Source organism: Oryzias latipes, chromosome 24 (assembly GCF_002234675.1).
Source record: "Oryzias latipes chromosome 24, ASM223467v1".
Taxonomy (NCBI): Eukaryota; Metazoa; Chordata; class Actinopteri; order Beloniformes; family Adrianichthyidae; genus Oryzias; species Oryzias latipes.
The window spans coordinates 7422498-7446198 of record NC_019882.2 but is presented as its reverse complement, the minus strand read 5'-3'; the positions used below and the strand labels follow the sequence as shown (position 1 = coordinate 7446198).

The window sequence follows — 23701 nt, the reverse complement described above, 5'->3', positions numbered from 1 at the left end:
ATCCATCCATCCATCCATCCATCCATCCATCCATCCATCCATCCATCCATCCATCCATCCATCCATCCATCCATCCATCCATTTGGATAAATCCTGGTTCTGCTTACACAGAGTAGCTGGATGATATCCCACATGTTGCTCTGAATTTGCTGTAGAAGCGGTTCTCCAAGTCAATCTTTGTCTCTCCAATCAGATCATCGGTGCCAACCAGATCCCAGTCGTACACAGACACCGTCAGCATGGATTCCATCGGGAAAGTGGCCTCAATGTCAAATGATCTAGATGCAAATGGGAATGAATTGAGGTTCTGGTGAAAACCTGCATGAACTGAAATACCATAAATGCTCAGAAAGAGAAGCTTTCCTTCCAACTCACTTGCCAAAAACAGGGTTTAGCTGCTTGGAGATGTAGTTCTCTTTGTCCTTGACTTCTGTTTTGCCCAACCTGATGACGATGTAAGGATCAGCCTTACCGTTAATATCAGCAGGGTGGAGATCTGTTGCCTGGTAGAAAGAATGAAAGACATAAGCTAAAGTTTTTATTATTATTATTATTTGGGGGGATTTATTAAAGACAATAATATGAGGAATGCACCCACCCTGACCACATAGATACGGACAAGGACATTGATGGGATCATTGTGTGGAATGCTCTGGAACATCCCCATGTTTGGATCATATCCTGCCTCTCTTGTGATCTCCTCGGATAAAGGAAGCTTGTACATACACAAGGATCCCTGGTTTTGTAGGAAAAAAAGTACAAATATTTTATTTTTTATTTTTAGAGAGCGGGCTCAGCTGCATGGTTGGTGTTTTCTTGCCTTGAACCTGCCAACGATCCTATCATCATCCAGAGCGTGTTCGTCGTCATCTCCAGCTTTTCCTCTGTACAAGTTAAAGGTATGAAGCCAGTCTTCAAAGTTGCCAAACTCGCTCTCCAGCTCCTTGTTGAATACCTGGATGATCCAATCAGCAATAAAATTACAAATGTTCTTAAATACTTGTGCTTCAGCTCATATTTGTCTGAAACACTCACCACCAGCTCATCCACTTTTGCTTTGAGTGGTTGTTTCTCTGAGCTTTCGGGTGGTTGACCCTTCTTCTTGTCCTTCACACCCTTCTTTTCTCTGCTCTTTTCCTTGATCTTGGAGCCTTTCAGAAGAAGATCATTAGGTTTGACGTCTGATCAGTGATGCAGTTTGATGTTGATAACATAGTTGTGGACTTGTGTAGGGAACTAAAAGCAGAGCCACACAAACAAGTCAAGCATGGAGGTTGACGCTCTCTCAAATGTAGATTAGGGAATATAATCAGCATTTTTTCTGCTGTAAAAAAGACCTAAAATAAAATAGTCATGTCTTGAATTAAAAATAACCAACATTCCTTTGTGCTGTAGAGCAGGGAGGTTTTGAATAATACATCTGTGATCCACAGAAAGATAGATGGGTTCATGGAATGAACGAGAGGAAGACTTAGAGGCTCTTGATGATCATTTCAAAAAATACCATACGGTCACAAACTTGTCGACCATAGTAGAGGTACAGATCATGTAGATTATTTTCTTTTTTAAGGAATTACAGAGCCAAGGAGAAAAGCACCATTTCAGGAACTTCCTGACGTGATCAAGTTCAATACCTGCCACTTCTGCAGCTATCTCCAGGTCTTCTCTCTCCTCCGCCTCAGCATGAGCCGCCTCCTGAGTTCTGAGAGCCTGACACCAACACAAACACATCCAGGGACTTTAAATAAAAATGTCAAAAATCATGAAAGTAATCCAGAGAAACAAACAAAAAAACAGATAACCTCCTTCAAGGTCTCTATTGAGGCAAAGTATTTAGACCACCAGTCCAGCACTCTCTCATCTGTCTCCTCTTCTTCATCCAATCCTCCCTTCTTCTTCTTTTTCTTCTTCTTTTTCTCTTTATCGCTCTCCTCTTCAGTCTGTCAAAAAGGCACAGATGCTGCAGTGAATCTCTGCAAACCCGACTTCTGATTCGTCCCTTTCAAACATGTCAGTCTGCAGTATCTGGATGGAAGCCACTCACCATGTCAACTTTTACAACAGCGTCAGACATCTATGACGGAGGGATTTCACAACGGACATCACAAGGATTAATGCACAGAGTGGATGGTTTAAGCAGAAGTACATATATATAAAGGATTGGACAAGAAACAGAGTTTCTACTTCCATCATTTACATACATAAATACAGCAGGCATGCTTAAAAACATTGAAATAGGTACAAAAATTTTAAGGAACAGCTCACAGCATCTAACTTGACCACTGTGTCCATCTTTCTGATTTGAGGCTCCGTGTCCAAATTGACAATGACGTCACCTGCAGGACGAGAAAAGGTGCGGGAAGAAAGGCTGGGTAAGGAGCGGGGCTGGGTGCTGCCATCGGTTAGGACCATGTAGCCATTCATAAGCTTAGCTGGAGTGAAGTCGAGGGTTAAGGACAGCAGCAGAAGCAGGAGGCAGCAGGACGGGAAAGGACAGGACAGGCAGGGACATGCAGAAGAGGAGTGAGATGACAGATGAAGAGCGGATATAGATGAGGGTGATGGTCAGGGCAGAAAGGAAGCACAGAAATGATAGCAGTTAATAAAGAAGAAGATTTCTTCTTTATGAACAAGAGAGCTACATCAGAAGAAAAGGATTAACACTTACAGAGAGCTTCATGAACAGTTTTTATGTCCTTAAACTTCCAGAAAAGTAAACTTTAAAAAAATTGATGACTTTTATTTGTGGATTTCTGTCCATTAAGACCTGAATGCTCTAAACACAGAGAAACTTTAAGCACAAAAGTGGGAAAATTATGCTTCAGGTTTCAAAGCTTCAAAAGGTAAAAACTCACCACAACACCTAAACAGTCATTTTTAAAACCTACTGTAAATTATATTTTTTTAGATAAACATGATTAAAATTAACTGATTTGAAAAAAGGTTTGACACAAACAACTAAATAATTCTTCAAATTTGAAAATGTTTGGTTTCGAAAAATGGTTACCAAGAATTTTTATTTTTAGGAAAGAATGCTTTCCTAAACTTAGATTATATTGTTATTGTGAAATTTTATTTATAGGATTAGTTTTCTTGCAAGAAAATTTTTTTTTTCTAGAAATGAAGTTCTTTTTACTTTCTTAATGCTCAGTTTTCCTCCTTCAGGATTTAAAGGGTATTGTTCATTATCCCTTCTTTAAAAATTATATTTAGCAGTTATCAAAGAAGATTTTTATTCTGTTTCCTGTTTAAGGTACTAGAGAAATCCAAAAGTGGTAATCTAAATCAGATAAATACTTAATATATAACATCCACTATTTAGTATTTCAATTCGTTACAGTTACTGTTTGAAGATTCTTTACCGAGTGTAATTTAAGACAATAAGGAATATTACTTTAAATAAAATAAAATAAAAAAACTCTTAAAGCATTAATAAGCTACAGAAAATAAATGTTTAAAAAAAAGATCATAATAGGACGTAGTCATTTCAAACTCAATATAGCTATACACAGTATTTGGAACTACTCAACAGAAAAGACCAACAAGCATACATAAATTTAAAGGGCATGTCACACAGTCAATATGTACATTTGTGCACATTGCACGGATGAAAATTGGTCATACGTGAATAGATGTGGAAAAAGTAAGAAAAGTTGTGGGAATTTTTTACAGTTGTATAGGCGAATTATCCACGCTAAAACCATGGAAAAAGTAGCAATAAACCACGCAAAGGACACTTAAATCAACGCAACATGAACCGTTTGTATTTACTGCGCTGTTTACATGTTATTCATTAGTGATTCGTTCATCAATTACGTCATTTTTACTTGATATGCGCGCCGTCTTCACAATGTATAAGTTATACATTGGTGAGACATACCTGAAAAGTCTGTTAGACATACTTGAAACGGTCACGGAAAGCAACAAATTTGGGTGCGCATTTCGGAAAAATCACGCACAGTTGCGTAACATTTATGTAATAATTGCGTGTAAATAATGTGAAATAACGCAAAAACTTCGTAATTTTTAACCAACCGAAAATTTTGAACAGCTCAAGACTCACATAAAGACCCTTTGGCCGAAACCCTCGACGGACATCTACGCACATCGACGAAAGATAAACGCAAGAAACACTTATGTATTATGTATTTCACGCATGTATCAGGAAAGACCCCAATTTTATACGTGGGAAATGTGCAAAATGTACGGAGTGGCTGTGTGACACGGCCTTAAGTGCTGTTGGTGGAAATAAGAGCGGTGTTTTATCTTAAAAAAACATATCTGGTGTTTTTTATTTGTAGTTGTGACAAATCGTATGACTACTATCCGCTAATGTTTATTTCACAAAAGCACAGAATAAAAGGAGCAAATGTTGCATTTGTGTATATTACAGTGAACTTTTTATTCCCTGTTTTTTAGGGAATAAAAATGTTTTATCAGAGTATGGCACCTGCAGATGCCCAGTTGTTGGAGGTTTTGTCCGGCGGACTGTAGATGAAGCGTCTCAGGCTGGAAACAGCATGAGTTCCCACCAGGATGTAGCGACCAAACGCTCTACAGTCCACTACCCTGATGTTGAGAGGAGGATGGAGAAGCTCGTTTTCCGGAAGGTCCTTTGGCCACAGAATTAAAAAAAAAGCTTAGAATTAAAAAAAAAGCTTAGAATTTGCTCAACTTGAAGGATTTAACTACTGTGAAGATGGCTGGTCAACTCACCACTTCAAACCATTTGACAAGGGTGCTGAAGTTGGGATTCTTCTTGTAGTTTTGGATAAGTGCAGATTGAACTCCTCGACCTGCACACTCAATGTCCACTCGGGGCCGATCCACCTGAGCCAAGTTGATCCTTTTCAGGTCTCTTAACCCCCAGAACAAAACCTAAAGCACAGAAAAGTAAGTCAGGGGGATCTCCTCAAGTGCAAACACAGAGTCATAGCAGCAGATAAAATTCACCTCTATGCGGTAGCGACTCAGGACAGGTCTGATGCCCAGAGGCACAGGGAGGATGGGCCCACGCTCAGAATCTGTTGACCCTTCAATGGGGGGAAGGTCAGCTTTGCCTCCTTGACCAATCTACAAAAAGAGGGAATGTCCTTGAAATGGTGACAAAAAAAACTCAAGAGAAAAACACCTAAAATTTCTCTTTGTGTACCAACTCAAAGAAGAGAGACAATGTCATAATGAGAAGACTCGGTTGCTGAAGAGAAACGCAGACTGCATTACAATCAGAAACAGTAAAGTGAAAAGAGAGGATGAAAGGAAAACCTTTATTTTGGGCACAGCAAAGTCATGGACAGCGATCAGAGCTCGTCTGATCTCTTCAGAATCAAACGGTATCTGCAGGAAGCAGGAGGAGGAAAAACAGGGAAAAAACATATTTAAGAGAGGTGAAGGGAACTGAAGCAAATGAAGAAAGATGGGTGTTAGTCTAAGGTTATCTAAAGAGTGAGAGAATGCAAATTATGATGCCTGATGATAGTGGCTGAGACAACCACAAACCCAATTCCTGATTTTCTGAAGAACTTTTAACTCCAGTTGAAATACTAACTACTTTACAGTGTGAAGGTTATGCTGTTTTCTTACCTGTAGAAGCTCAAAGGCCGCCAGCAGTTCACCGGCGGTGCAGTTCCCTCTGTAGATCTGGAAGTACTCCAGCTGAGGCGGGAACCTCGGAGGCCCGTAATGCTCATCACACATCTTGATAGTGGGTTTTGCAAACGTTCGACCGATAAATTCAGCCTTTCCCTGCACGCCAACATGCAGAACACAAACCCACCAACACAGTAAGGGAGACAAGGGAAAGGGGGGGGGTTAAACACAGGTGGGGTAGTTTCAAGAACGGCCACTTGGTATCAGTATTGTTCAAAAGATCAAAAAGCTTCATTTGCACAAAATGTTTTACATTTTTGAGAGTTTTAAAGAACTTTCATAAAGAATTCTCTACAGCTACAGTGGTTTGAACTCTGATTTATTCAGCACAGCAAAAATGAGAACCGAATTCACATAAAAGGGCAAAATGGAGAAAGGTGGGTAGATGGAAAACGGGAAGGAAAAAAGAGGACATTTTCAATAACAAAAAAATAAAATCACAACATTAACTATGCAGTGCAGAGGATCAAAGGGTCCTACCACAGTATCCTGATCATAGATCTCAACCACAATGATTGGAGGGTCTTCTCTCAGCTCACTGGCCTCCCCAAACAGCTCCACATCATCAAACACCAGCAGCTGGTCCCAAGTGGGGCAAAGCGTCTCACTCAGAACCTGAATGCCAGCAGGATTAACATGAATATGACGCAGCCACATGCAGACAAGAAGATGCTCTTCAAAGCTCTGATGTGTTACCTCAGTAACCTGGCTGTGTGTGGAGAAGAAGACTCGAGCGAAGGGGTCTGAGAGACCGCTGCTGTCTGCAGCAAACAGACTGCGGGCCTGGTACATGTGTGCCCTCAGCTGAAACACCTGCTTCACTGGTGAGAACACACATGCTGACAGTCAGTGCTTCTAATCTAAAAAAGCTGATTTTTTTTTGTACTTTGGTCCACTTAGTATTCAACTTTTTTTGTGCATTTGGCCTTTTAGAGATAAGAAAAAGAAAAGTTTGTATTCATTGATTTATATTTTTTGTTTTAAAAAACAAAATAGTTCATAAAGACAATAAACAATAAACAAGAGTGCAAAAAAATGAGTTGGTAGAAGAAAATCCTACTATATTTTATGCATACATTTTTACAAATTAAACATATAATCATTATTCACATAAACACAAAATAATTAAGGAAATAAAGTCGAGGAGATAAAAGCAAAAACTTGAAAATGATAAGAGATATTTAAGAAAATGATACATAATTTTGTGTATTTTGGTATATATGCATATAAAACCTGAATGAATGAACCTGCTTGTAGGATGTTTGACTTAGTAAAAAATCTGTGGATGAGTGCTCCTTACTTGAGTAGACAAGGCTCAGAGGAGGAAGGGAGAGAAAACCAGGGCCTCCTTCAACAGCTTTGACCTCTTCAAAACCATTGGGCAGACCGCTGAGGAAGTCCTTACGCTGCCTGTTGACACCCAGCCAAAGATACAACTCCAGTTTAGCCTGAACGGTCCAGCCGGCAGGACCAAAGCTCTTCTTACCCGGCAGCTGTGGACACAGGTTCCAACACTTAGCTGATATAGTTCAGGAATAAGCACAGCCTTTTGTTTTATTTATGTCACAAACTGATAAATGATTAACAATACAGAGAAGTGGGGGCACCTTAAGGAAGGCAGCTTTCACTTTTCCACAGTCTTTGCCAGTTTCCTCTTCCACTGTGGAATACAGGATGTCTTTCGATGGGATCCGAGCGTAAGCAATGCGCTTGTTGTTGCTCATCATCCAGATGAAAACATCTGGAATGCTGTGCTGAGGCTGAAGATAATGCAAAACGGAAGTGATTAACTTTGGAAAATGTTTGAAACTACCAAGGTTTTGACTCTGTACCTCGTCAGCGAGGAATCGGAGCCTCTGCAGGAAGCTCTGAGCCAGTTTGAGTCGGTCTTTAACCGTGTTTTTCTTGACCTGAGTGCGCAGCTGCTTGGCCTGTTGGCCCATGCTGTCCTGCAAAATAAACAGTGATGAGTGCTGATGATGGTTACTGGTCAAACAGTAAGTGTACCGCTGAAAACATACTATTCCCTATGATGTTTTCCAAAGCTTTTACTTTTATTAAATGCACCTGATGTTAAAATTTTGTATTCCTAATAAAACACTGATCATGTGAGATCACAACATAGTTTTTTTTAATTATTTCTTGTCTTTTAAAATTGCGACATTTGCTTTTATCAGCCAAACTTCAGCTTCGATCTGCATTTTAGGACCTAAGTTGTCCTTACAAGCTCCCTCATGCAGGATTTGAGTCGTTCTCGGTCCAGTTTGGTTCTTCCTGCCAGGTTCACATCCTTGTTGGCCAGAGCCACAAACCGGCTGCAAAAACACAGAGAACGATAAAGTCATAAGAAAAATCCAGTGTTTTTCTGGTGGGATTTACAAAATCATTGATTTATCGAAACAAAAAATGCTTTTACTGTAATTCCTTTCATGGCTGTTAACCTCTTTATAGTGGTAAAAGTCTTAATTATATGATAAGATTTAAAAGTTAAGATTTTTCTCCTGTTACCTGCTTAGTACTGTTCGTTTTTCTCAATGACAGTTTGAACACACGCTTGATTTCTATCAGGATTACCTGCAGCCGACGCTGAGCTCCTCCAGCACTCCTCTAAGTCTGCGCTCAGGAAACGCTTTCTCTGTCTTAATGATCTCCTGAACATCATTCAGACCCTCTTCCTGTTAGGAAACATAAGAAATGTGTGGGGAAATGTCTGAGATGTCTAAAAGAAAAGTCAGATTCCACCTGTTTTTTAAATAATTAAACAGATTAAACAGTGCTAATTTAGTGCTCTCTGGGATTATCAGTTTATGTGAACTTCTTATTGTCAGAGTGAGGTTCATTTCTACTGACCAGCTTATCTGCAATCTTATCCATGATGTTGGAATTATAAAGTCGTCTCCTCTGGTCTTGCCACCAGCTCTTGATGTAGACACACGGTTTCTTCTCAAAGTACGGCAAATGGAAGTAGTTTCTGGAAATTTTAAACACAATCTTAAACTGTTTTGTTTTCATTACTGTCTTTTTTTATTGACATATTGTAAAGTGACCCCTGACCTATCAGTGATGACAGGCTTCATGAGAGGAGTCGTGGAGACCGAGACAAGGTCACCTTCCTCCTCTGCCTCATCCTCACTGGAGTTCAGGATCAGCTCGTTTTCATCCTCTTCGTTCTCCCCATCTTTCTTTTTCTTCTTGGCTGCGGGGGATTTACTAACGCCGTCTATCTGGTTACCATAGTTACCTGTTGCATGGGCATTTTACAGAGAACAAATGCTTAAAGGAAGCTATTGATTGAAGTTGGCTATCACATTTATTTGACTTGTGGTGTGCAGATCAATGTAAGGATGGTGGGGGAAAAAACAGCTTAGTTACCGATTGTGATTTCAAAAGTGATTGGCTTGTCACCAATCTTCCTGTCGACCATGGTGGCTTCCAGGAAGGAACCAAAGAGGAAGAACTCTTCCATTTTTCCAGTGGCACTCTGAAGGAAGACCAAAAAAAAAACCAATACTTTTGAACATGGGGATGTGGAGAAAAATTCATCCAAGTTCGATCAGTAAAATGTTCATTTAACTTGAACTTAAATGCTGCACTTTTGGCAGATAAAACCCTAAAAAGAATCTTTGAAAAGAAAAGTAAAATAATCAAGTAGAGCTTGCTCACCTCTGAGATGTTGGAAACTCCTTCCACTTGAACATCACTGGAGCTGATGATCTCAGGTGAAGTGGTGTCCAGGATCTCCACAGCTACAGAGACCAGGAGGCGGGCTCTGAAGGACACCCCCTCTCCAATTCCCTCATTCAGGTCCTGGTGCTCATCCATGAGTGTGTACTGACGGGTGGATCCGTACATGTTGACCCACGCTGGCCCCAAAGTGGGCAAAAAGCCTGAAGAAGATCACAGAAGGGAAAGGCTTATTTTTATATGTCAACCTTTCTCTTCCATTGGCTAACAATAGATGCAGTTGTACATTGTAATGCTGAGAATGTTCATTTTTTACTGGAATATTTGTGCAGTTAGGAAAAACAGCATTTTTTGATGGACAAAAATGAAAATGAAGTTAGGCTTTTTATTTAGCATTTTCAACTCATTTCAACATAAACGTTACTATTATTATTATTTTCCTATCGTGATATTTCTAGTTACACTTTAAAATAATTCATAAAACCATAAACACATATATTTAAATGTTAAATTTGCATCAGAATAAAGTTTTATACTTTCAAATGAAACAGTTTTCAGCTTAGTATTATTAAAAAGAGATTTTATAAATGTATTCATGGATTGACTACTAGTCAATTGAATTAAAAGCAGGGATTCCAAGAGGGTCATGGCTCTCTTTACAAGCCTCCATAACTAATAATGACATGCAGAACATTTCTATCTTTATAAGGCAGAATAACATCTTTCAAGACTCAGAATTTTTTGTTTTCTTTTCGTATTAAATCTTACCTTTGTCACCATCGTTTGATATTTTGCGCAGATCGATGAAGTGAGTTCCTATAGCAACATCATTGACCTTATCAGAATCTCTTATTTGGACCTTGATCCGCTTGCAGAGAGGAGGGAACAGTTCTGTGAAGACAATCTGCTCATTCCAGATGGGTTCATAGCTGCTCTTCTGCACTGAAGTCTTCCCCTGGAGAAGAGGAATCAAGCTGAGCAAAGGATGTGTTTCAACTGAGCCACTGCAAAACAAACTCAACAAAACTCAGAAAATAAAATCTAACTTGGATCTGCTCATGGTTCTGACTTCTTATTCCTCGTTGTTTTGAGTGTACATAAAGACCACTGCCGCTTTAGGCTAAAAATCAACCTTCTGCAGCAAGAAGTGGTGCTAACTTACTAAAAAAGACTTCAGAATATCAGAAACTTTAAGTGAGTTATTGAAAACAGGCCATTTCAAGCTAATTTTAACTCGTAAAAGTTTTAAAAAATGTGGGTGCAGAGATAAGTACCTTCTGCCCAGCAAATTGTACTTGAACATATGGGTCCACCAAGTCTCTGTTCTCTCCTATGAAGGCCTTCTTCACGTTAGCCATGATGGTGGTGTTCATTTTCGGAAGACCCTCAGCGCGGTAGATCTTGACGTAAAACCTCGCCCACTGCCTCTCAGCTGGAATGCCCTCTGGGAGCAAAAGATTTCTGGAGCACAGAAGCAGAGGCACACATTTACAAACTGTCGTCTGGAGCTCCATCTGCTATTGGTAAAGCTTCAGAAATGAGCTTTAATGACCTATTCTGATTACATTTTTGTTCTTCACATGTTTTTATGGCATTTTTCAGACGATGTAGGATATATATTAAGAAAATTAACATTAAGTATTTTTTTGTTTAAATTGTTGTAACTCAGGAGCAAATGCAAAATTGCAGGTGAAAAAATATTGCATTTGTTATGTAGAAAATAGGCTGGGTGGGCCACAAGCTCCCTGCTCTGCTCCATACCGATGCATCAACTTTTAGATGGCTAGTTTACGTACGTCTTCGTTCTCTTCATATGAGTTGGCATCTGGCTCAAAACTGTACGGCATTGCTCTGCATTTTTTTTGCACCGGTAATGTTAGGTTGGGTTGTGAGGGACTGTAAGCTAGCGGTAGGGCGCTTAAACAGAGAGCTCTCAGCAACAGGAAGGGGGGTGTCCTGCCCACAACTCATAGGCAAATTTCTAATGAACTACTGTTCATTCTTCTGTCCTAAAATATGACACAGGTTTTTTGAATAAAAACAGCATATTCATAATTAAAAGATCAATGGGAACACTTTGAAAATCAATCAAAATATGATCAGAGCGCGATTTTTAAGGACAGATTTAGATCAATGGATACTAAAAGCACTTCTACCGTGGCAAAGAATAAAATGAGATGATGACTGGTGTTGCTAGTTAAGGTCCTGAACTTTAAAACAATTATTTTCCCCATCATTGTCAAGGTGTGCGACATTGTCGCCTCCATACCCTTCTATGTCGTCCTCATCCGTCTCATTGGCTTTGTGTGGGGTCTTGATGTTGTCTCCCTTCCCAACGACAGCAATATCGCATTTGACATATCCTTTGCAACCCGCTGTGATGTCATCTGGATCAGAGAGGATGGCCCACTTGTGGTAAAACTGGTGTTCTGGATGTCAGTAAATGAATCACGAAAAACAAGGAAAATACTTTAAAAATAATTTGTCTAAACAAGGTCACCAAGACAAATGTTTTTTTTTTTTAAGGCTAAGACATAATGGAGATGCTAAATTACCAGGCTGGAAGTAAACAGTCCCAACATCCATCTTGAAGGTCCCCACCAAAGTCCCGCTGCGTAAAAGGTTTTTAGAATGAATAACCTAATTAGACAGAAAGAGCAAGGAATTAACACAATCTGGAGACCTGGAGCGCACAAAACTCACATGGATTCCATAATCACATTCAATGTTACAACTGTAATAACAAGTACAATATGTGCAATAAAAAGCTTAAAAAAGAAAAAGTAATCAGTTTATATCCATGTGTTGTAAGTGGGACAAAAATGTATAATGAATTGAATTTTGTTTTTTCTTTCTTTCATTGATGCAGACTGTTTAATACTCACTGAGAGCTTAATGATCTTGTCAAACAAGACGTCTGGAGGGACGTGGAAGTCAAATACAAAATACTGCAGGGAAGAGATGAAGAGTTTTCCATTAAATTACTTTTTTTTTTTACTTAGTCTCACGGTCTGGATAACATGGCAGCTGACATGACTTTCTTGGAGTACATTTTACTAGAAAATAAAACGAAAATCAAAACCATATTTTCCTGTATTCATGCTGTCCTCTCACTCCTCTTTTTAGTGTTTTTTAAAGTGTTTGCATGAGGAAACCACTAAAATGAAACACATAAAAATGGATTTTAATTGATGAAGAAAAATCTGGGTAAAACACAATAGTAGGGCGTGTCACATTTTTAGAAGAATGAAAGCTTCTAATTAACATCAGTAATTAAATTAAGGAAGAACCTGATAATAAATACATCACCTAAATGTTGACCAACTTTTGGTATATCTTTATTTGCAAACATTTTATGCTAAAGCAGCTTTATATCAAATGCAGAAGCTTTTCTAAAGATGCACAATAGAGGTAGTTCAGGCGAGACGGATGCAGACACAGCAGGAGCTGAAACCACCTCAGTCTGAGAACACAAAGCATGAGAAAAAAGCATCTCAAACACTTCAGTTCTCCGTTTGCCTAACAACAGGGAGAAGAATCGGAGAAGATCGATGGTTGACAAGCTGTCACTTTGAGTTGCAGCAAGACCAAAAACAAAAAGAGGGGAAAAAAGGTACACTTTGTAACACATTGCATTATGAGATCATTGTTTGAAAGTATTTGAAAATAAAAACACAATCAGATCATTAATAATAATTTTCAATAAACTTGAACCTCAAATCAACCTCTTTGGCTTTAATTCTGTTTTGGAGGGTTTATATGAGCGGTCATGAAAAGTTTGTGGGTGAAGGTGCTGTTCTTTTATACAAAAAGTAGAAATATAATGTTTGCTGGTGTTTTGTACATGAGGACCTGGCTGGAGACATCAACAACCAAAACCGGAAGTCCACCCATCTCACTCGAAATAATTTGATTTTAACTGGCGACCATAACACAATAACACCATAAAGTGCCCACCCCTGTTTAAGCTTTAATAATAGAGCTTTTTACATCATGGGTTAGGGTCTTCCGGTCGATGATCTCTTGTTCTGGATGGTAAAAAGATTGAAAAGCTAATCGCTCTCACCTCATTGTAGTACGGACAGTTGGTAGACTCCTTCATAGATGTGTATTTCTTGTCATCTCCAACCTCCACGCACACCACGGGGTCCATGTTGAGGCCTATTAGCTGTCGGGCCTCAACAACTGTGATGCTGATCTGATGGGAAACAGTTGTTTATCAAGTCTGACTGAACTCTTTAATGAACCTAATGTCTTCCAACAGTGAGTCTTTAAACATCAGTTCTATTTTCATAAATAATCTAAATGTATTCTAATTACAATAAAAACCAGCAGGGAGAATTATGAGATGTCTTAGTGCGCCTGAACATTTGGCTCAGATTGGCAGCCTGAGGCGCCTCTTTCTTCAGCAACTTTTCATTTAATCACATTGATTGCTTTTTCTGAATCATTATTTTTGACTGATTCCACACAGAGACGACTCATTATTTAAAACAGTTGACTAAAAGAAAAAGAAAAATCACAGGACCTATTAAGTGGTTAGAAAAATAAAAAAACAGGAATGAATTTATTTAATAAAGAAGTATTTTTGAATAGGTGGGTTATGATGGGCTTTAAAACAGCCATCTTGAAGTTTACAAATGATTGTTGCCAATGAATAAAAATTAAGGTTATTTCAATGTGAACCTGAAGCAAAAAAGTATAACTTTCAAAATTTGAAGAGCATGCATTTAAAAACCAAACACTGTAGAAATGTCTTTCTATTTATCATGAGTTCATTATCATCTTGGGAATTTGAAAAGACACACCTGATAATCAACAGGTCTTCCAGAGCCTGGCTCCATCTTAATATCGGGCTTTGACCTAAAAAGAAAAACATTTTTAAAGTGGTTCATCTAATTAGTTATTCTGTTTCTTTACTTTAATAAGAATGTTTTATTTATACAGGGCCTATAAGACACTTTAATTGTGGAATAAATTTCAGGTCAACTGAGTATAGAACTGCAATCAGTCATTGCGCTTTAGTTTTTAGCACCAAACTAAATTTCTTTAAAAATAAACAATCTTTTAATCTCACTTTCTTTTTTTTTTGCACAGATTCTTCTTTTCTACTAACCCCATTTCCGTTATAATGATGAACACAATTTTTTTCTTAATTTTAATCGCTAACATTTGATTGTAGAATCAGAACTTGCAATGGCATAAACTTGCCACCAGAGGTCCCAGCTCTTTGTTTGACAGAAGCCTTGAAAATTCACAATTTTCATGGTACAACCACTATAAATTCAATGGATAATTTCTGTTGCTGCCAGATAGGACTCTGATGTGGACTTGGGCACCTGGACCACAAATTTCTCTGCTCACACCAGCATCAAAACTGTGAATATTACTCTCATTGTAGTGGTGCAAGTATAACTTCATAAAGTTTGAGCTCTAGCAAAATTAAAACAACTGCTTAATTAAAAAGTTGTCATGAAAAAACAGTAAACCCCAACAGATTTGACTTTTTAACATAAGAGTCAATGGAACATTTGCTCCCTTTTGACTCCAGCCTCTAGTGGTCTAGCGTAAAACTACGAATAAAAGATGGGGGTTTGTGCAAAACCAGATTTAAATGGTTTTATGTTAAATTTTGATGGGGCCCTCACTGTTGTGAATAAGAAAATTTGGGCATATAAATGGATAACGAAACTCCTTTAAACAGGATTATTTAGAGGGAATTTATCATATTAGGCATTAATTTTAAATGTTGGCAAATCTAACATTTTAATAATGACATAACTGATAATGTTGACTATTTGACCAACTAGCAAACAAACTGACATTAAAATATTATAGAATTGGGGGCACATATTTGATAATTCTCCACTTCAACTACATAACTTCTTGATTTGAGCTCTTGCAAAATGTTGGCGTTATGTCATTCATTTTTATCTTTAAAACAAAAACAAAAAAATTGTAGTTATATTTATGCTTGAGTGTGTTTTTGTTTAAGACCTCTTGTTGGAAACGTTGGTGGTGACAGCAGTCACAGAGGCCAAAGAAATGGTGTCCGGTTCCAGAGTTCCAGCGAGACGCTTTGCTTTTCTGTCCAGGTCCTCCATGTCCAGAACTGCAGGCTCATCTGCTCAAATCAAGCAGAGCAACCATTTACATAACTATTAAATAAAAAAAATGCTCAACAAAAACTTCTTGCCTCTCTTGTGGTCGTCTTTGGAGTTCTTAATCTTGCCGAGCTTCATGGCTGAAAAAACTCCCTTCCCTGCTCTGATGAAGAGAACAGAAAAAAAGGAAAACCCGTCACAACTGATCTCTCCTCACATCCACCACCTGGTCACTCTTCATCAGTGGGGTTGACAACCCGTGAGATTATTTTTCACAATTAAATGGGGTATTTGACATAAATTCAATTTAAATCCATTCGATCGTGTTTCTCACAGTGTCGCCAAACAATTCCCCAAACCTTCAATCACAAAGCAAGAGTATCCGGTGCCTCCACATTGATATTAGCTAGATCACATTTCACTGCAGCAACAAAGAGCTTTGATGCTATCAGGGGGGTGACAAATGAGGGGCCTTAATAATTAAAGATGAGTGTGACTGTCCAATTTTCTTCGGATATGGATACATGTCAGGACATTAATGAACAGGACTGTTTTCCATTTACTTCTTTGGGCATTCAGAGTGGAGCATATCAGAGTTCAGAGATGCCTTTGATAATCCCATTGAGATTATAGTATAACCCTCAAAATTAATCCTATAGTTAAACACTAACATATGGTTATGGATGATAACACGTCTTTTGATAAGTTCAAAGTCATATTTTTAGAGCAATTTAACAAAGTTCAGTCAATGAATGTGTTAGCATTGGCCTACTGTCACTAACATCAAAGATTTTCTAAAGTCCTCCTAAATACTTTTTATGATACAGAATAAATATATTAAATAAATAAATGTAAAAATTAATTAAAAAAAAGTAAGTTTTTGTTACATTTTACACTCCCAGTAATTCACCACTTCCTTTTACTTGTGGTGAAAATGCAAGTTAAGGAAGAAATGCAAACACATGTGCACAAAGTTTTTCTACATACCACATCAAAGACGAACTGTTGCCACTCAACTCCACAAAGAAGTCACTGTAAATCCACGCAAAGCCCCTTCTATCGACAAACTTTAATTCCACATGAACCTGTCAGGTGCAAAATTCACACAGCGAGCTGGCAGGTATAGTCGGATTGATGAGTGGAAACAGCAGGGAAGGTGGGGAGGAGGGAAGAGTGGGTTGGGGGGGTGGGATTATAGCATCTTGAGGTCTTTGTTTAAACTCAAGAAAGCTAGAAACAATTCACACTTTTATTTTTATTCATAAGGTATTCAGAGGTGGGTTTGTGAATCTAACATTCAGTTTGGGCTTTATTTTTTTGTCTATTAATTCATCAACTAATTCAAGTGAGACAGTAAAGCATCTACAAAGCTCTACACAGGAAAGGTTTTGGGATTCAAATGTGCACAGGGAAATTACTGGACCCTGAGATGTATCCAGAGCCACCTCCATATACAATTTGGAATAGGGCTTCATGCTAAATTTACAAAGTTCACCTAACAAGAATAACAATTCTGCAAAAGCTGAGAAATGGCATGCATTTTTTTGGCTTTTAATAAATCACATTGCTCTACATGCTGTTAAAAATTGTGCTAAAAAATTACATCTGCTAAAATCAATCAATTATATCCATGGGGTAACTTCCAGTTCAATCACAATTCTAATTTATTTATTTAGTCATTTTTCCATTTGCCATAACAGGTATTTTATTTCCTCACAATAGACAACTGCAAAAAGTAAAATCCGCTTGTATCTCGATGATCCAGATCCCTTTATGACTTGGGTATGTAACACCTGACGTGCATCTTCAAAGATGTGTTGCATTCATAGCCTTTAAAAACTCAGCGGGGTTCTTTGATACAAGCAACACTGAAGAGCTCATCAATAAAGCAATATGTCTGCCATGACTCACACACATGAAAATAAAAGAATAAAGAAGAAAATAACCTGGAGTTATTCAATATTCATCGATATACTCCACATTCTTCTCACGGAGCTTGTTGAATAATAGAAGTCGTGGTGAGATCTGCACCAGTTTGCTCTCATATAGTTGCAGATTGTATACCATACTACGTTTCAGTGCTTCCAAGATGTGCTGTACCTGAGATAAGCTCTACCCGAAAATGCAGGGAATTAAGAAGTCATTAGGTGCAGAGCTCTGTGCTAAGATCCTATTGATTCGTCTGCACTTCTCTCACCTTATCAACCCCCCCCCCACACACACACACAAACACAACTTTTTTTGTCTTTTTAAATCTTTTTCATCCAGTTTCTGGTCAGCAACATTCCACATTTTTAAAAGCATCAAAGAAAACACTATGTCAATATCATGAACTGATATTAAGATCTTTTCGCAAGTCAGTTCTCACATCATTTGCCTTTGCCTGTCTGCTAAAATCTGTCTCATTCAAATGAATGGGAAGGTGTGTCCGAACTTTTGGTCTGTACTGTATACACACCATTAATTATTATTATTTTTAATAATTTATTTTTAACCTTTTTTTAACCAAGTGAAAAACCCACTAAGTTCAAGATCTCCTTTGTAACACACGTAACAAAACATGATAACAATATAAAATAAAACAATGGGATTGGAGTTGTTACAATTTATAATATAAATGTTGAATGTGTTTATGTTTTTTTTAATATAGATGAGACAATAAAAGTATAACGAGCTTTACAAAATAAAGGTCTTAAGGATTTGCTATAGCACAGCTGACAAACACAATTGATCAGTCATTTTACAAACAAAACACTCTCCTTTAAAATTTCTCAACACTGTGGAAAGGGTTAAACAGAGAAGAGACTGTAAGCCTTAACTGTGCAGCAATGCTCCGATTCAATGAGCCGAACATTTCTGCTGACCGTTACTGACCGTAAGTTTGAAAGATGACAACAATGTTCACTCCATAACCCTGACTGCAAGAAGATTGCTTTCTTACTGGGCGTAAAAAATATTAATTAGAGTAAATACAACTGCTTAAAAGTTTATTTAAACATATTTATTGATAGTTTTCATGTAACGGGAAATTACGAGGCAGGGGTTTCCAAACTTTTTGCAAAGATGGCCTGATTTGCTAGGGTGAAAATGTGTGAGGGGCAACCATTTGATATAACATTAAACTGAATCATTTTACATTTTAACTAAATTGACTGTAAATTTCTGATTTGAAGACCAGAAATGAACACGGATTGAGGGTAAAAATCTTTAAAGGTCCTGTGTCTGCCTGCTTATTATGATCACCATTTTCAAAAATGCCAGACAAATGTGCCGTTTGAAGGAGCCAGGCGAAGAGTTTGACTTTAGAATTCACCCAGAAAAGCACATCCAGAGCGTAGGAGGCTGTGGATTTCTGCTAATGAGGATTATTGACTATGACAACACAAAGGTTGCTGCAAAAGAATCACAAAAACCTAAACCTCAGCTTTTTCCTCAAAATGGTGGTTTTTATTTTTTCAGGGGTAATTCAAACCTTTGCTAAACTAAATCATAAAAATTTGAACAGTTTTTATAGCTTCATAACATAAGCCATGTGTCAGCCACCATCTTTGACCACTATTTGTCATTGCATGTCATGATACGATGATAAACTAATACATTTATTTGCACATTTTACGCGTGGCAGCGGTTATTATTGAACTTTTTGTTCCAACCAAATGCTAAACTCATGTAATTTAATATATAATGAGATTTTTCAGGCCAAAATACCAATTGTACACAAGCAGACAGAGGCAGACTGTTCTGAAAGAACTTCTGTAATTAGAAAAAATGAGAGCCACCATTACCAACTACTTTCTAAGATACAGAACATGAGCCTATTTTTGAAGTTATATCTTCTTTAGAGACAACATTCTGCAACAGACCACAACCGTCAAAAGACCCTAAGGTCCCAGTATTTTTAGGGCGTAAAAGGATGCCTATGATTACGCATCAGTAAAAATGGGAAGAGAAAGTATATAAAAACGTACTATAAGTACGTAAATATTTCAGCGTTTTCCGTCTCCAAGCCTTAATTTCCAAACAGACACTTGTGTCTCCACAGACCCTTTTCTCCAGGTCTGCTACAGCGGCTGTAAATCCACACATCAGGTAATTTATTACTCTAGAATAACAACAAGCAAAACAGGCTGGCTTATTGTGGTGTCACGATAGCACAAAATGTTTTATGGCTTGTGCCATAAATCATTCTGTTGGAGCAGGGGAGAAATTGAGGGAGGGGGGCACAGGAGAGGTGCCGGGCAGATAGGAGATTGTCAGTTTCTGTGAGGGGATGAGAGGAAACTGAAGGATCTTAATGAGGCAAGAGTGCACTTTTAAACGAAAAAGTTTCCTGGAAGACTTTTAGGCTACTGTTGGGGGGGGGGGGGGGGGTCTTTCCACTCAGTTGTGAATAAAAGCAAATCACAAATTTAAATAGTAATAGAGCTGAGAGTACTAAAGTTATCATTTTCTTGTACATCCTAAAAATTGATTTGTCACAATTAAAGGAATAATTTCAGCGCTAAAAATTAACAAGCAGCACGTTAAAGAAGATAAAAACTGAACAATTTCTTTTCTTTATCCACAAAGTTACCTTCGCTTTAGGAATATGAAATCTGCTCCAAGTCTTCATCTCATGCAGTCACGCCTCATTACTGAGAGACAATTAGAGTTTTTTGCCATAAAGCCACAACATCTCAGGCGTGATGAAAAAGTCAGAAAACTGCTCTACCAGAAGAAAACCGTCCTGCCAAAAAATTCTGGATACAATAGAAGTAGATAAAAAGTGACAGAGCTATTACATAGAAATATCAAAGGCTGATTTCTTGGCTGCTCTATCCGTTTCTCTCATATTTCTTAACCGGCAGCAAGAAGTACAAGACGACAAAATAAAAAAGCTTGTAAACGAGACATATATAACGTTTCAAAAACTGCTAACCTTATCTTTTTTTTAATTTTGTGAGCATATGAGACATGTTAAGAAGAGCAAGTACATTTATGCTGACATCTAAACACAAACCACTGTGAATCATAATGATGGATTTGTCTGTTTGTGATAGTCTTTGTGGAAATAAATGCTACTCACGCTTTTATAAAACCCCAACGGATCAAGGATCTTCACAAAAACAGCACACTGTAAAAATATTTGGTAAGTTTTTCCATAAGAAAAAATATTTTTTGATATAGGACCAAAAACTGATAATGGGAACAAACCAAATCCTTTATAAGATGTTAAGGCGAATGCCTGGCAATAACACATTATATGTTTCTGTAGTGCTCTCACTAGCTTAAGCTCTAAATTAATCAGAATTTAATTCAATGTAAGACTCACTTTCTGAAGGTGGGTATTGATCCATGTAGAGATCGTCCATGGGATGTCCCAGACCCATGACTCTGTCCTGACAGCAAGCTGTCTGTTTCAAAGGCAAACACCCCGTCCCGGTCATCAGGGACCTCCAGGAACTCGCCGTCGATCCACGTCCCCGTGCTGCCATCCATTGCCTGGTACCTGATCTCTATGGTAACACTGGTCTGCAAATTACAGATCATACCATAAAAGGAGTTTTAACTGTGACATCATTGTTTTTGGACCTTTTTAAATACAGACTGCAAAAAGTTAAAAAAAAAACTCAAAATCACTTGTTTGTTTTACTTTTTCACATATTTCCAGTATCCTTCAAGTTAAAAAAAAAAAACGTAAAAGACCTACTCTGATGAAAATTTTGTTAGCATGTTCTTGCGGTATTTTTCTCATGATGGAGGATGTATATTTAGAAAAAAAAAGTCTAAATTACATTGTTGAGTATCTCTTTATTGGAATCATTGGGAATCAGGAGCTGATAAAACCATGCGTTTAAAAACTATTGCATTTGTCACACAGAATTTATGTTGGGCGGGCTCTAAGCTGGCTGCTGGCTCCATTCTGATCCACTTGTAGACGACTAGATGCATCTATGTCTTCCTTTTTCTCGTCCAAGCTGGCATCTGGCAATAAACTGTACAGCTGGACAGCTCTGATATTTATTGCCTGCCATATTTGTTGCACCGGTAAGGTTAAGTTAGGGGTGTGAGGGGCTGTAAGCTAGCAGAAGAGTGTGTAAGCAGAGAACTCTCAGCAACGGCAAGTGGACGGGGGAACGGGACTGCAATGTGGCGTTGGTCCTGCCTACTACTCAGAGGTGAATTTCTAATGAACTACTGCTGCTCTGCAAAAACGCAAGCTAATATTTTGGCTAAAAACGGCACAATCCTAATTAAAAACCACCGTGAATGCTTTACAAATAGATCAAAAGAAGATCAGAGTGGGAATTTAAATGCTTAGCCTTGGTGAAAATATTAAATACTCCCCCCCCCCCCCCCCCCCCCAAAAAAAAAAAAAAAAAAACTGCTTTGCAAATAAGGAAATGTAGATGCACATTTTATTTTTCTGGAGCTATGTTTTTACTGATATTATCATCCCGATAGTTTCCTGATCTTTATCACAGAGTGACCAATTTATCCCTCTGACAAGGATGGATGAAGATAAATGCATGTTGGGTTCTTGCTCTCTCCCTTTTCTGTCTCTGCTTCGTTCGCTTTTCCCTCCAGTAAATCCTCACTCAGCAATCACTGTGTTCCACCAGGAGTTACACATGTTACTATGGAAACAACACTGGAGCTGTATGTCAAAGTGTTTTTGTCAGGTTGTGTCTGGTTAAGTTTTACTGTGTTTCGAGCTATAAAGGTTGCACTGCACGCTTATAAACCGCTTTGCAATGTTTCATCATCTGTGCATCATCCTTCCTCGCTGTTCTCTGAACATGATTTGAAATCAATAGAAAATTCTGGATCACGGTGAACTCAGAGAGCCTGGATGTGCTGACACTGCAACCAGAACACTGAACACCCCTGTTGTTGTGGTGCTCTTCTTTATGGGCCAAATGATGGCTGTTACCACACCTTCTGGGAATTAAAAAGCAGATGAAAAGCGATAACTTCTCTATTTAAGGATCCCTCCTGTGATTGTGAGTGCACTTTACTGGCATCTCCTTACCACTCAGAAGGGTAAGACTAAAAAACTACAAATGCCAATGGCCGAAACAAAAGTAGATCACAGTTTTACGTAAAACTGTCTTCTTTTCAACTTTGTGAATTTGTAACATCTCCTTGCATATTTTCCAAAAATATTTAAATAACATTTCTCTATGAGCAATCTTGGACTGACAAAACCAAGCAAGCGCTTAGCTTGGATCTTGTCTCACAGCAACTTTCCCAGGATGATGCCATTTGTTAGCAAGCACAGAAACCCCTCTCAATTTCTTTCACTCACTCTCTGATCTGTCTCTTCACTAGTTTATTCATTAAAAAACTGAATTTTGTTGTGTTCTTGTTGCCTTGCTATATAATGAAACACATAATACTGAATCCCCCATAATTTCACTCTGTCTTTTTTCTTAATCTGTTTCTCTTTTGGCTTTTCCCATCAGGGGTCACCACAGCGAATGAGTCGCATGGTAAACTTGGCAATGTTTTACGCCGGATGCCCTTCCTGACGCAACTCTCTCAAAGCCACCGGGCTAGGTACCGGCACAGAAGTAGAGAAGGGAACAGGGAGCAGCCCGGAGTTGAACCCTGGTTTCACGGACGGAAGGCGCCGCAAACCAGCACGAGCTAAACCGGCTCCGCATATCAGCATATCAGCAGATTCTCCTTGATCTTCTGAAGTAACCTTTGTTCCACTAAAGTGAGAACAAAAGTCCATTTGGGAAATAAAAACATACATAACTGTAAATAAAATGTAAGTTTTTTTTATAATATTGCTTTTCAAGTATTTCCCTGCAACAGGCTTTATATGATCTACAACAGCACCAGAAAACAAGAAAAGTTGATTAGAATGTAATTAAAGGTTGGAGTTTCTGAGAAAAAGTTTTATTTACAGCTACTTTATGATTGTTTAGGAAGTCAAATTGTTCCAAAATCAATAACGTTGCCCTGCAAAGGACTGGCTTCCTGTCCAGAATGTAGCCTGCCTTCTCCCAACAGTTACTAACTCCCAAAAGGAACTAAGCGGATTTGGAAGATGGATGGATCAACAGTTTTTTGTTTAAAGTTGGGAAACTAGGTCTAAATATTCTATTTTGTCTTTCTTTTAGTTCTACTCAACTTTTAAAACTACTTGTTTTATTTTAGCTGGGATTTGGGATCATTTTTACTTAAAAAAAGGAACAGTTGTAACCATTGGTATGAATCTGCTGTATATAAAAAAAGCAAATAAAAAAAGTCTCAAATTTATATATATTACTCTG

The 23701-nt window shown here is 38.1% G+C and overlaps 1 protein-coding gene across 13 annotated transcripts in view; it reads right to left on the bottom strand.

Moving 5' to 3' along the window:
- Nucleotides 1-23701, bottom strand: part of LOC101155482 (otoferlin) — a 77322-nt gene that overhangs the window by 11206 nt on the left and 42415 nt on the right. For 5 of the 13 annotated variants that reach the window (XM_020714482.1, XM_020714479.1, XM_020714481.1 and 2 more), the window contains 35 exons: nucleotides 20749-20948; nucleotides 15530-15600; nucleotides 15331-15457; nucleotides 14142-14196; nucleotides 13400-13531; nucleotides 12219-12281; nucleotides 11889-11973; nucleotides 11603-11762; nucleotides 10608-10794; nucleotides 10102-10288; nucleotides 9313-9536; nucleotides 9022-9130; nucleotides 8704-8890; nucleotides 8500-8620; nucleotides 8224-8324; nucleotides 7874-7964; nucleotides 7482-7598; nucleotides 7257-7409; nucleotides 6950-7142; nucleotides 6346-6470; nucleotides 6130-6264; nucleotides 5584-5745; nucleotides 5266-5337; nucleotides 4954-5073; nucleotides 4717-4878; nucleotides 4451-4613; nucleotides 2266-2432; nucleotides 2045-2074; nucleotides 1803-1940; nucleotides 1635-1710; nucleotides 1036-1151; nucleotides 821-955; nucleotides 599-736; nucleotides 376-503; nucleotides 108-278 (listed from right to left, as the gene is read on the bottom strand). In XM_020714482.1, the coding sequence (XP_020570141.1) occupies nucleotides 108-278; nucleotides 376-503; nucleotides 599-736; nucleotides 821-955; nucleotides 1036-1151; nucleotides 1635-1710; nucleotides 1803-1940; nucleotides 2045-2074; nucleotides 2266-2432; nucleotides 4451-4613; nucleotides 4717-4878; nucleotides 4954-5073; nucleotides 5266-5337; nucleotides 5584-5745; nucleotides 6130-6264; nucleotides 6346-6470; nucleotides 6950-7142; nucleotides 7257-7409; nucleotides 7482-7598; nucleotides 7874-7964; nucleotides 8224-8324; nucleotides 8500-8620; nucleotides 8704-8890; nucleotides 9022-9130; nucleotides 9313-9536; nucleotides 10102-10288; nucleotides 10608-10794; nucleotides 11603-11762; nucleotides 11889-11973; nucleotides 12219-12281; nucleotides 13400-13531; nucleotides 14142-14196; nucleotides 15331-15457; nucleotides 15530-15600; nucleotides 20749-20948 (4601 nt within the window). The remainder of the gene's footprint in view (nucleotides 1-107; nucleotides 279-375; nucleotides 504-598; nucleotides 737-820; nucleotides 956-1035; nucleotides 1152-1634; nucleotides 1711-1802; nucleotides 1941-2044; nucleotides 2075-2265; nucleotides 2433-4450; nucleotides 4614-4716; nucleotides 4879-4953; nucleotides 5074-5265; nucleotides 5338-5583; nucleotides 5746-6129; nucleotides 6265-6345; nucleotides 6471-6949; nucleotides 7143-7256; nucleotides 7410-7481; nucleotides 7599-7873; nucleotides 7965-8223; nucleotides 8325-8499; nucleotides 8621-8703; nucleotides 8891-9021; nucleotides 9131-9312; nucleotides 9537-10101; nucleotides 10289-10607; nucleotides 10795-11602; nucleotides 11763-11888; nucleotides 11974-12218; nucleotides 12282-13399; nucleotides 13532-14141; nucleotides 14197-15330; nucleotides 15458-15529; nucleotides 15601-20748; nucleotides 20949-23701) is intronic. The other 8 variants (XM_020714489.1, XM_020714485.1, XM_020714490.1 and 5 more) reach the window with 6 other exon arrangements.